The sequence below is a fragment of the Talpa occidentalis genome, unplaced genomic scaffold (genome assembly GCF_014898055.3).
Source record: "Talpa occidentalis isolate TD23 unplaced genomic scaffold, MPIMG_talOcc4v2.1 talOcc4.17, whole genome shotgun sequence".
NCBI lineage: Eukaryota > Metazoa > Chordata > Mammalia > Eulipotyphla > Talpidae > Talpa > Talpa occidentalis.
In genome coordinates this window covers 23,508,919-23,522,399 of record NW_023601754.1, presented here as the reverse complement: position 1 = coordinate 23,522,399, position 13,481 = coordinate 23,508,919, and the positions used below count along the sequence as shown (strand labels likewise).

The 13,481-nt window shown below is 41.3% G+C and overlaps 1 protein-coding gene across 1 annotated transcript; it reads right to left on the bottom strand.

The window, feature by feature from the left end:
• Positions 1-801: 801 nt before the first annotated feature.
• Positions 802-13,265, bottom strand: DNAJA2 (DnaJ heat shock protein family (Hsp40) member A2). Its single transcript, XM_037516327.1, has 9 exons — positions 13,099-13,265; positions 11,654-11,713; positions 10,668-10,891; positions 7,444-7,524; positions 7,058-7,191; positions 5,271-5,467; positions 2,404-2,548; positions 2,145-2,272; positions 802-1,652 (listed from the first exon to the last, which is right to left on the bottom strand). Exons 1-9 carry the CDS (start codon positions 13,174-13,176, stop codon positions 1,461-1,463), a joined length of 1,239 nt encoding a protein of 412 aa, XP_037372224.1. The 5' UTR covers positions 13,177-13,265; the 3' UTR covers positions 802-1,460.
• Positions 13,266-13,481: the final 216 nt, after the last annotated feature.

Genomic DNA, 13,481 nt, shown 5'->3' with positions numbered 1-13,481 from the left:
ATAGGGCAATAATTTAAACCTCCCAGGGCTTGATTAATGCCAGGACACCATTTATTTTTTCTTTTCTTGTTTCTAATAAACTTAGAAATAAATTACAAGAGTATATTTATTTAGGTTCAGGGATGGCATAACACAGTTTAAATTTTTAGTTTTTTCCCATTTTTCATTTTACAAATGTTATAATGTACAACTCATGTCTCTTTTCCCTAAAATTAAAGTGTGTTCTGAAAATATCTACTCTGGGAATGAAAAGGCAATAACCCGAAGATGGTAAGAGCAATATAACATCCTTTCATAGTAGTAGTTTTACCTGATTTTTCTCATACCAGCCTAAGAGACTTACACTTTTTCTGTAAAACATTAGTAATCAATACTTCCCCCAATCTCGAATATTAAACTTAATGGAGACAGAGCATCTTTAACTTAACATTTAATGAAAACAGAGCATTTTAACAGGTTCTATGCAGACATGGTTCTAATATTGATTTGCTGTTGCCTTATTTTTAAAAAGGGTGTGGGGTGGTGGTGGGGAAACAGACCAATCTCAATGTTGAAAACCTAACTTATGAGTTACATAACTCAGATGTCCTTGACTATACAAAAAGCATCAATTAAAGTCAATAAAGCCTGTTTCTACCAACATATCAAACTTTCTTTTGCCTTTCAAAATTACAAAACGGGCATGTGCCTGAGGCATAAACTTCAGGTCAATGGGTTTTTAAGGGCTGTTTGAAAGAACCAGAATTAACGATAACATTCTCCAGTTCAAAATATGTTCTAAAAATGTGACACCACTAATAATTACACCAACAGCTTTTTATTACTGAGTTTCAGAAACCTTTCACAAGATGGTAAAAAAAAAAAAAAAAAAAAAAAAAAGAAAAGAAAAGAAAAAATGGAGAAAATGGGTGGAAAAAAAACCCCAGAACTTTACAACCACAGCTGATGTTATTTTTCCCACTGTTCCCAGTCAGCTCCAAACCCATTGTGTGCAAAGCCCATTTTTCCATGCATCTAAATGATAGATACAGGCTATGAAATTCTTTATTCTATTTGTAGCAGCTTATGCAGGTGCAGCCAAACACAAAGCTTCAGGACAAATTGTACACAAACTTTACAATGTGGGATTTGAATTTAAAATATGAAACATAAAATCTACACAAAACTGATAAAAATCAAGCACAGATATCAGGACTGAAACTTATAACCCATGTGTGAAAGGGAGTCTTGTTTCCTTTCAAGTGCTTTATTCTGCTACAGAACAGTCGAAATGAAGATGTAAAGCTTTGTGGTTAGTTTAAATTATACACTCTGTAGATACTATACCAATTTTAGAAGTTACACATAGACCAACATATGTCCATCAGTTCATCTCAATTGACCAGACACTCCAGCTGGATTGCTGAAAACAAATCAGGCAAATGTGGAAGGAAAATCCACCTGTGCAATTTGTTTGCAGTTTACTGATGGGCACATTGCACTCCTGGTCCGTGATGGCTGCTGCTTTCTTCATCAGAGCTATCATTATATGCTTCACGTCTCTGACCTCCTCCTGAGCCCCGAGTGCTATCAAATTCCTGAAGCTCTACCTCCTCTGTTTCTCCGATTATGTTAGGAACTTCTGGTCTAGATGGTAGAAGATCTTCTAGTTCCTTCATTGAAACAAAAATTTCAGTGGTCAGGTATTTTCATCAAATGTCCTTTCAATACAATCCAATGTACTTTTTGCACTTTAGAGATCACAAACTGATACCCTATGGGTCAAACTTGTAGGTTGTATTTTATGCAACAAATGTATTGCTTAGAAAGCAAAAAAACAGAATTAGTTGCCAACATTTAAACATTGGAAAAGTTCATACCAGATACGCTTTCCTGCATGTAACAACCAGGAATGCTAGGCTGGGGCCTGCACTCAAATGGTGAGGGATCTGTTCTGTAGGGAGTCCCAGACTTCCCATCACCATATCAATAGTCTGTTTTACTGTTATTCCCTGCTTGGCTCATAAATGGTAACACCTGCAACCCTTGCCTTAAAAACTAAAACTGATCTCATTGAAGCACCAAAAACAAATGGAAGGTGCCACAGAAACACAACTTTTATTAAACCTTATACCATCTATTGCTTAAATTTGGAGAACACTTACAGAAAGTTTATCTGGGTTGATCCAGTTGTTTTCAGGAAACTGCACATCAAATTTTATGTAAAGATCACCTTTTTCAAAGGGATTACGATACTGTGGCATTCCTTCAGCTCGAACTACTCGAACACATCCTATTATTTTAGAAAGAGGAAACAATTAAAAACTTCACCCAAAGAGGAAGGTGTTAAATACTATTCTACTGAAAATCACTTATGAATTCCGTAAGAATGCAAAGAATCCTGTATCAGACATCAAGATTTACCTGGTTCAATGACTTTGCCAGGGGGGTATTTCACCACAATCTGACGTCCATCAAGGTGTTTAAATGTGAACTGAAATCCACACAGAGCCTCAACAAGTCCTATCTTATATGTCATGTGCAAATCATTCCCATCTCTCTGAAACACCTACAAATAAAGCACACAGAAACTTTTTTAAATTATGAAGCCATACCAAAGTGCTGTGCTCTGTGAACCAATTATAAAACCGTAATTCTACTATTCACTACAAAAGCAAGCTGCCACCCTCCCTCTTTCCTTAAATCTATACAAGGAAACTTAGCTTTTCTCACGTAATCGGCTAGAAACTTCTACAAGGAAAGTACTATAACTAGGAAAACAATAGCTCTTAAGGCACAACAGAGGTTCCAAAAGTAGAACCAGGTATATGCTGCAATTATGGTGCATTTCCTGACCCTGCCTCTGAACAAAAAGGTGTGTAAGGTCCAGCGGGATTCCACAGAATAGGTTCACCTTGGCGTGTTCCCCAAACATGGTCCTAGATACTAACAGGAGAAAGGGAGGTCCTGGTTCAGCACAAGAAACTCAGCATAAAGAGAAGGAATTTCATGCTTTACACATGTACAAACAAGTTTTATTTCACCCAAAATTCAAAACTTGCTTACAAGAGTTGTAATCAAATAGCAATGCTGCAGTCAGATTATTTAATTATACCAGATGCTTATGGTTTAGGTAATGCAAAAAATATTCAATAAGCAGAGAATATCTCTGAGCTTTCAATGTATAAAAAAAACCACATCCAACTTTACACATGCTGGATTTAATTTTCCCTTGTTAAGAGTTTATAAATACCTGTAGTTTTTAAGATGAAAAACAAAATTATCAGCAGTAAAAGGACACCTAGATTTTTTCAATACAATAGTTTCTTTTCTAATGAATAAGGTTGGCAGGCTCATTTTAAAGAAAAGAGGAAATCTTTCCCTAAGCCACTACATCTTGACCAGTAGTCTAGATCAGCAGCCTCAACTACCTGTTGCAGTCTGCTGCCAATAATTTTAAGGTCATAGACTTCAAATGTCTTCCTACAGCCCTTAGGAGGTAAAGAAGCTACTCATTATCTCATTTGAATCTACAATGTTGTTCTAAGAGAGGACTGTCATTTTTTTAGTAATCAAAGTCAAGTCCAGGGAGGCCAAAGCTGGTAAATGGGAATAAGAATTCCCTTGTCTCCAACTGCAATGATCTCTATTTCTAAAACAGAGATCTAAAATATTCCTAATTTACATAGTAACACTGATTTAGGGCAAAAAAAAAAAAAAAAAAAAAAAAAATCATGTTACCAAAAACATGTCTACTCTCCTCCAAAAGTAGAACCATTTTTTAAATTTCTGTACTACCCTCCCCCACTATTACACATATATCAATGAAAACACCCATATGTTATCTTACAATACTCAAGTAGACAATAAACATCTCAATTACCTGCTGTCTATAGTTTTATGCAGTGAAGGCAAAATTGAACAAATGAGGAAGTGACTAAAATGTCAGTTAATAGAAAATCTTGTGAAGGAATTACAAATATTTCAACCAACAAGACCCTAAGGCAGATTTCTAAAAATTACTCTGATCTAGGAGACCCTTGCCATTTACAAGCTTGGCAATATCCAACGGTCCATGAGATTCAGTAATCTATAGCTTTGCTAAGTTAAGTCTGACTACTATACCCTAAGAAAGGCTAGTGTAGGAAAGCATAACCTAGTGATGGAATGAGTCTAATTCCCTCAATAAATAAACTCAATAAGGCTTTGTTAATCTCTACTGGATTCTTAATTAAAAAAAAATACTTTATTTGTAGAAACCACCATCAAATAGGAGAAAATTTTAAAGTAAACAGGTAGTTGACGCCTGATACAGACTTTCAGGCAGGGCAAGATGGAGCTGGAGCCTATGAAGGAACGTGTGATCTCCCCCAGGGCCACCTTTGGCAGGTTGCTTTGTGCTTTTATGTTAAAAACTCTGTCAAGGAGCGGCTCCTAGGCAGGAGCAGCTGTCAGTGAGCATCGCAACTCTGCCATGCTAGTTGGTGGAAAAGTCTGTGGTGGTAGAAGAATGTGCTCCATGTTCTCATTTCCAGGCTAAAACTACCTGAGTGCGGTTTCATACGGTATGTGGAGAAAATCACATGTAGCTCATCTAAGAGGAATGAGTTTAAAAGCTGCCTCTCAACCATAATGGAAACACTTATTCAAAAAATTCCAAGAGGCTATCATGGATGTGGCCTTGGTTTTAACCTGCCTTATTCATCAGGGACAGCTGGACAAAGAAAAGCTCTGGAAATAAAATGACTTCATATAGCTTCTTTCTATCCTTTTAAAAGGGGACTTAGAGACCCTAACTTAGAAAAAATGGAATAAGCTGACTTGTGACCCTGCTTTTCTGGAATCATGTGGTGGCATTCCCTTTCTCCTATCTTCTAATCTAGATCATTGAAAAGTTCTCCTGGATACCCAATATGCAAAACAAATCAGCAGAGCAGCACTGAGGACTATAGCTCTATCCCCTCACCACCCATCAAAGGAGTTTGACAGTGAAAAATAAGCTGCCTTGAATCATCTGATTGAATGCCAGATGGTATTAGGGTAAACACATATTACTTAAGGATTACTAAGATTATAGTGCTAGTCAACAGCTGACCTGGAACTGAAACTGACTACTATAGTGCTTCTGACTGCACCTGCCTGGTTGGTATACTACACAAGTCAGTTCTTATAAACTCAGCTCGATTACTTAAAAAACATCATCTATGTTTAGTATTGCTCTAGAAAACTCAGAGATCTAAACTGTATCTTGCTCATAAGATCCACTTCTTAACAAACAAAATGGAAATTACCTCATGTTCTTTCTCTTGTAGCAAAAGAACAATGTCTCCTGGTTCCACTCCCGGGGCCTGGTCTGCCTCCCCAGTGAAAGTAATTCTCTGTCCATGTTTCATCCCTTTGTCTACATGGACTTCAAGAATCTTGACTTCTTTAATCACCTTCTTTCCTTCACATTTTTTACAGCGATCTTTTTCATTAATTACCTCGCCTGTAAAGAGAGATCATTCAAACTCCAGCAAGAGTACTATACTGCATTCTTAAGTAACATGTCAGGATAATGCTTTAATCATTAAATACATTTTTTGAATTTCTTTTAATTGCTACTTAAAAGTTTTGCTTAAACTATCATTCTTAATAACAAAATCATGACTTTACTCCAGGTTACCTGAAGGACCCAGCTACCTAGTCCCTTCCATTTCAGAGTATAATCTATCTTATACTTTCTTGGGACCTGACTCTACTTCCTAAAGCTAAAACAAAGCCAGAGGATCAAAAAAATAGGGATGAGCTACTAGAGTTTCTATATTCATTTCATATATTCATTTGTTGTTTCAGTCTTAGTTTCATGTAAATTCACAATGGGCAGAGATAATCTAAATAAAAATTTAAATAATCTTTACTACTTATTACCTGATTTCATTGGTAAAGGATTTTATTTCATAAAGTAAACCCTGCCTAAGTGTCCTATTATAAACCTTTGTTTTGAGTGCTATCACTGAGCATTTCCAAAAATCTATTGGAGATGGCAGAGTTTTAGCCAGCACCAAGTACCCTCTGTTCCATGTTTAGGCCAATAGCTTCTTTTCTATGTATACCTGTGAAACATTTGACTGGTGGTATAGTAAAACTGGAGTTACACATAGTGTGTTGGAAAGACTAGCATTGATTTCTAATAGCTGACTATTAGTACACTTCAATGCTCAGATGACATGTATAAATAACGACTTCAGGGACTGTTCCTAGAACACTGCTTCTGCAAAGTATGTTCTCTGAAACACCAGGTTCCTGGCACACAAGAAAAGACTTCATTCGATTTTAATTTCTTGGTAAGCATTGATTGTCAGCAACCGTAGTAAGGTAGAATGCAAGAAGAGAACATGCAGCTTCTCCAAATTGTCCCATCATTTCCAGAGCAAAATGGTAAGGGATGCTTTAGAACTGTTCTGTTTAGTATAGTAGACACTATTCAAGTAGTTGCTGTTTCATTTTAAGCAAATTAAAATTAAACATTTTAGCTCCTAAGTCACCTTAACCACATTTAAGTACTCAATAACCACAAATGGCTAGAGCCTTACCATACAAGTATTACATATACAGAACATTTCAATTGTTGCAAAAAAAAGAGTATGGGACAGTATTGAGTATTGGCAAACTAAGGCCCACAGGCTAAATGGGGTGTGCCCTTGCTTTTTAAGCAATATTTAATTGGAAGAGTCACAGCCATTTGTTTATACATTGTGGTTATAAAAGTGCTAAGTAGGTAGGTGAGTAGTTTTTCATAAACCATTTTGGCCACAAAACCTAAAACACATCTATGAAAAGAACTTCAATTCCAATATCTAGCCTTGAAAATCCACACGTTTATAACAAAATTCTTCTACTTATCAAAAAACCAAACAATTTGCAGTCTCCATCTTTATCAAATTTACTGCCTATGAGTTCTTATGCCTTTCGGCATTCTTTATTATCTTTTCTTTAATAAGATGAAATACAAGCCAAAGAAAAACTGTAAGCCGCTCCACTTTCTGTCCTCCCAATTCATTCCAATGTAAATGCAGAGAATCATTGGCACGCATACCTTCTCCATTACAGTCAGAACACACAGACTGCATCTGTTGTACCATTCCTGGAGCCAGCTGTCTGATCATGATGCGTACACCTCGACCCCGACAAGCACTACACTTCTGAACAGCCCCAGATTTTCCACCTTGGCTAAAGCAAGCAAAAGTATAAATTAGATTTTTGCCTACAGACCACTCCAAAAAGCCCATGAAAACAAGAACTGTGCTTTTCATCTTTATCTTCACTCCACAATGACTGGCATTTAATTTTCAGAGGTATCAGAAAATACTGCATTCTGAAGAATTAGTTTTAAATCATGGACAATTTTTACTTGGTATAGACAATGTACCACTCACTAAAAGAACACCTGAAATTTATTCTGCAAAGTAGAACACCACTTACCCACTGCAGGCACTACAGAGTACATTCTTGCTAAGTTGTAGTTTGGTTGTCTTGCCATTATACAGATCTTCTAAAGATACTCTGGGGAGAAAAGACTATGGTTTAATCAAATTTTGTCAAATTCTCTTAAATACAAGATTGTGTAGTTTAAATCAGGAAAAAGACTTGGGCTATGAACAGTACATATGGCACTCAAAAGACAACCTACTGGATCAGGCTAGCAGTTTGGTGTGCTCCACTTTCTGATAGAGATGGTAACAAATTCAACCACCCATGACCACCTTTTAGCCTTGGGTAGGAGCCTTCCACCTAATCCAACCCTCTGAAAGAGGCGAAATTATTATCCCTATTTTACAAGAAAAAACTAAGATGCAGATAGATTAAGCAGACCTCATACAAGATCACATATGCAGTCTGGATCTAGAGTCCATTCTCCACAACAAGGCTCTGCTCCCCCTGAGGACAACTTATAAAGATTTAAGACTGCAACTTACACTGCATGTCTTAAAAAAAAAAAAAAAAAAGGAAAGGCTTAATCTGCTGTGAGAAGAAAAGGTTTTTAAAAGCGAGCTAACAAGTTTAGAGAACCCACTGAATTACAAGCAAACTGGGTATTTGAACAATTTTTCAAAGGGGTTTATGACCGAAAGAAGGTTGACTTAAATAAAGAGGCCATTTAAAGACATACAACTGACAAAATCCAACATGTGTTTCTCACATAGCGCATAACATCAAACTATATCTACATCAAGTTTCAAAAATACTACTTATTTAGGATCTGACAGCAGTGCCAGTTTAATTTGATTTGGTTTTGCCCTTCTCATTGTATTTTTTTTTAAAGGTTCATTTATTTATGCATACAAGAACTGGGGTGTAAGCTAGAGGTGTGGGGGGATGACAGGATTCACCAGAGACAGAGTGGGGAGCAGAACAGGCAGATGTACTGAAATAAATACACTGCTGCAGGGAGCAGCAGGGAGACAAGGAGAGGTCTGCTGTGCCATGTGGGTCAGCTCCCTGGCCGGGGAACTAAAGTGAGCTAACAAGTTTAGAGGTCTGAACTTGTTCTATCACCAGTGTCTGGTGATAGTTTGATAAGGCTGAGACTTTAACCCCTGTGCCACCAGGGAGGCCCCTCACTGTATTTTTAAATCTCCTTTAATCGTAAATATTTACTTTAAAATAGAGAAAGAAATAATTGAAACATTTATGGACAACACATTACCAACACTTCCAGATAATGGCTTATCTACTGCTTAACCTTAGACAAAGCATTTGGTTCCATTTGCCTTTTATATACCTCACAAAAACCTTTAGCCAAACCATCTACAGGGAATAGGTAGGTCTTTCCTACCTTACATATTTATTTATTATTACCATGCAAAACCACAAACAGACAAGAAAGACCCCCACTTCAACCAATGTGGCCATGAAGGAAAAATATGAGTTGAGCTCCACTAGAGGAACCCAGTGCAGCTCAACTGGCACAATCCTCCTCTGTAAGGCAATTTAGTTGCTATTAGTCTCAAAACACTGATGCCTGCCTGGCCACTCTCTGCCTAGAGACAAAGCTGTATATAAAGCACTGCTTATTGTAGAAAACAAACAAAAACAAAAGAAACAAACAAAAAAAGCAGACAACATCCTATAGAAAAAATGAACAATTACATACATATCATGAAAAGGAATATAATACTATAATCACTCAATATGAAACATTGTAACAAGAAAATCTGAAATAATGTTTAAAAAACAGAAATAAAGGTACATTTACTGTATAGCATGAAAAAAATTTCTAAGGCGAATACGAAGAAATAAGGTAGAGCAAATTCTTATCTAATTTCTTAGACCATTTCTGTATCAAAGAAAAACATGAAAGAACTAATCCACACCAGATAATTATTCCTCTTGGAATGTTACCCAGACTGTAATTTATTTCTGAGTAAATTCTTTTAAGATACAAACAAATTTCCGAATGAAACAAACAATGTAACAGATCATGCTTTACTTCCTGGAATTGACTCAAATGTATAAACTATATAAAGCTAATGGAATAAAAGACCTCACAGATTTTTTACAAAGTGCAATAGCTACTTTCATATTATAGAGGGCTCCTGGGTTCTCAGATTAAGATCAAGGTCAGACACCATTCATATGCTGGCAGGTTAATGTCAGGCTTGAAGCCAGCAAGCTCCATGGAAACCAATTTAGGAGATTTCACCACTGAGGATCAAGTAATGTGTGACTGTAACATGTAAACAAACTAGTCAGACAGCCACTCATTTTATGTTTTAAACAGAAAGTAACCTGGAACATTTAAGTATTTCAAAGAAAAGAATTTTCGTAATTGAAATTTTAAATCGTAAAGTAACAAGGAACCTCAGAATTATGTAACAAAACCAACTTCCTACTCACTAAAAAACACCAATCATAGTTTAAGATCTGTAGCAACACAGAAACATCTGGGTTATCAAACTGATTTTAGTCACCGACGAGAACAGTAAGGCTTACAGTAAGATTTTTCTTTCAATTTTTTTTTTTTTTTTAATAGAGGCATGTTTTTTTTATTTATTTATTTATTTGTTTGTTTTGTTTATACATGCACTGGGTACAGTCAGAAGCGCGGGAGGGTGAGAGAATTCACCAGAGCCAGAGCGGGAAGCAGAGCAGGCAGAAGGACCGAAGTACACTGCTGAGGGGAGCAGCGGGCAGCAGGAGAGGTCTGCGCGCCATGTGGGACCCTCGCTGGTGGCCGGGGAGCAGCCGGGGATCGAACCGGTGCCGCCGAGGCCGCGGGCAGCCTCGCAACCCAGCGCTCAACCGCTGCGCCACCGGGGAGGCCCAGATTTTTCTTTCTAATAAAGGACAGAATGTTTTTGGATCCCTTTTCCATGAAAGTATTACTATTTAAAAAATAATAATACATATTTTTAAAAGATTTATTATGCATACAAGAACTGCGGTACAGGCCAGAGGTGGGGGGGTGGCGGTGGGAAGATTCACCAGAGATAGTGGGGAACAGAACAGGCAGATTGACTGAAATACACTGCTAAGGGGAGCAGCAGGCGAGACAGAAGAGGCCATCTGCACCATGTGGGTCACACCTCCCTGGCTAGGGATGGAACTCGTGCTGCAGTGGCTGTGGATTGCTTCCTAGTCTGCAAATTAACACCTTGCACCACCAGGAAGGCCCTATACTTAAAGAAAAAAAAAAAAATACTTACTTGAGTGGATGCATCATGTCTTCTCCTCTTCTTCTGCCATTTCGACTTCTACTCTGATTGCCCATGAAGCCAAACAATCCCCCACCAAAAATGTGAGAGAAAATGTCATCCATGCCACCACCTCCACCACTGCCTTCCCGAAGACCTTGTTCTCCATATCTGTCATATAATTCTCGCTTCTCGGGATTTGATAGTACTTCGTATGCAAAGCTTATTTCTTTAAACTATAAAGAAAAAACAGAAAGGAAAACAATTGAATTTTCAAATAAAAGGTTAGGAATGGATAAAAGACTCTAGAATCCACTTAATTCTAATGGAGGTTGCAAGACTCTAGAATCCACTTAATTCTAACAGAGGTTGCATGTTATATTTTTTTTAATGATTTATTTATTTGTTTATTTGTTTTGTTTATACAAGCACTGGGTACAGTCAGAAGCGCGGGAGGGTGAGAGAATTCACCAGAGCAGAGAGCAGAGTAGGCAGAAGGACCGAAGTACACTGCTGAGGGGAGCAGCGGGCGGCAGGAGAGGTCTGCGCGCCATGTGGGACCCTCCTCCAGTGGCCGGGGAGCAGCCGGGGATCGAACCGGTGCCGCAGAGGCCGCGGGCAGCTTCGCAACCCAGCGCTCAACCGCTGCGCCACCGGGGAGGCCCTGCATGTTATGTTTTTAAAAAAGATTTATTTATTTATGCACAGAAGAACTGGAGTATAGGCCAGAGGTAGGGTGTGGGTGTGTGAGAGAGGAGAGGGAGAGATGGGGAGAGGGGGAGAGAGAAAAATGAATTCACCAGAGACAGAGTGGGGAGCAGAACAGGCAGACTGAAATATAATGCTGAGGGGAGCAGCGGGTGAGACAAGAAAGGTCTGCTGTGCCATGTGGGTCACCTCCCTGGCTGAAGTGGCTGCTGATTGCAGCTCCTTTTATTCAAGGAGGGCAAATTAAGTTTTAAAAGAAAACCTCAAGGGAAAAGTCTCCAATAACTTACTTTGTCTCCAGCATTCGGATTCTTATCAGGATGATATTCCTTGGCTAACTTTCGGTATGCCTTCAACAAAGGATAAAAAAAAAAGATTATGTACACAGATTGGTTTAAAGATTCGTGAGCACAAAAATATTGTCTATTCACTCACTAATTTTATACAACAAAGCAGCCTGTAGTTATGCTCAAAATAGGTCATATTGAAGTCGGATATACAAACAATGAAACATTGACACGGAGAAAAATATTTTCACTTTTGTCAGAGGTCTTTGATGATCTTTAAACACACTAAGAAAACCCCAATAAACTCAAGAGAGCGACTGCTGAGCTTCACAACTGCACATCTCTACTAAAGGTAGGCATCCCTGCTCATGATGGCTCTTGCCTTTCCTCTAATTATAACATCAGGGAAAAACCAAGGGAAGCTCCAAGGTAGTGTTTCCTTTTCACATGGTGGAATAATTGGGGTCTAAATAAATGGGAGTGACTCAGTTTTAGTTAAGTCGCGCACACCTAGTGGGTGGGCTCTACACTACCGAAGTCTCCACTCAGACACATGAATTATATAACACAGACCAGCATTTCCGGTAAGGTAGCAGGAAGTCCCTCTCACTCTCTACTGTACCCGTCCCACAGCCCGAGGAGCAGCCTCCTTTTTCTCGGCTTCCAAATCCGGATACTCTAAGCCCCGGGAGGAGGATGCTGCTGCGGGGCTTCATCAAAGGCCTCCAGTGCTTTGAAATCCGGAGCCGATTCGCGACATTGCAAAGGGCGATGAGCGGGAGGCCTGCTATTTATTTTTAGTCGGTGCACACTCAGGTGTTTGGCTGGGACCCACGGTTCATTCCAGAAGCGGGCACCGAACATTTCGATTACCTGCCTCCCTAACAATGCACCCAAACACAGGCCCCAGCCAGCCCTGGGCCGAGGGGGGAGGGAGGCCTGGAGGCGGCGGCTCCTGTGGTCGCGGTTCCCAGGAAACTGCCCCAACAGCCCCGAGGCAGCCGGCGGGGGCGGCCTCCCCGCTCCGGCCCGGCTCCGCCGCCCGCGGCCTGGACAACGTCCCTGCCGGGGCCGAGATGCGCTGGGCGCCGTGGTCCAACCTGTTTTCCCAGGGTGGTGACCTCGTGCGGGGAGGGCCGCGCTCGCCGCCGCCTCCCCCGGGCGCCCGGCCTCGGGAGCCCGCCGGGGCGGACGGAAGGAAGCGTTTTCGTCGTGTTTGCGCAGGGGTGGGTTTTCCTTGCTGCATCTGCGGCGGGCGGGGCCGCGGCCCAAGGTCAGCCGAGGCCGAGAACTCTGCCCGCGCCGGCCGCTCCCGGCGCCGCGGGTCCCCCGCCCGGGCCCGCCGCGGCCGGCGCCGGCTCGTGGGCCGCCCCGCATGGAGGCCGGGCGGCCGGGCCGCGCAGGCCCGCGCCCCTCACACCCTGCCCGGGCGGCGCGCTCCCCGATACCTTCTTCAGCTCGTTCTCGCTGGCGCCGGGCGGAACTCCGAGGATGTCGTACAGCTTCGTGTCGGCCACGTTCGCCATGGCGGCCGGCCAGGCAGCGCTGGGGGAGGCAGGCGGCGGAGCTGACTGAGCGGAGTCGGGCCCACAGCGGCGTCGGCGGCAGCGCAGGCCCAGGCAGACAGCAAGGGGGAAGCGGGGGCGGGGCTGAACTTTGACCCGGCGCACGGCGCTCCGTGACGTCGCTGCGCGGGCCCGCCCCCGAGCGCTCGGTCGCGGCCGTTGGGGGTCCTAGGTGTGGACGGCGGCTGCCGGGTGCGCGCTCCGGTCCCCGGCTGCGGGCGCGCTCTGACGCGGTCACCGAGGGCGCCCGCCTGGGGTCGCCGACC

Excerpts from the sequence above, each read along its gene's own strand:
- DNAJA2 (XM_037516327.1), bottom strand. The coding sequence starts at position 13,176 with ATGGCGAACGTGGCCGACACGAAGCTGTACGACATCCTCGGAGTTCCG. Across the intron at positions 11,714-13,098 it reads GCGAGAACGAGCTGAAGAAG|GCATACCGAAAGTTAGCCAA; the intron begins GTATCGGGGAGC and ends CCTTTGTTGAAG. Across the intron at positions 1,653-2,144 it reads TCAACCCAGATAAACTTTCT|GAACTAGAAGATCTTCTACC; the intron begins GTAAGTGTTCTC and ends GTTTCAATGAAG.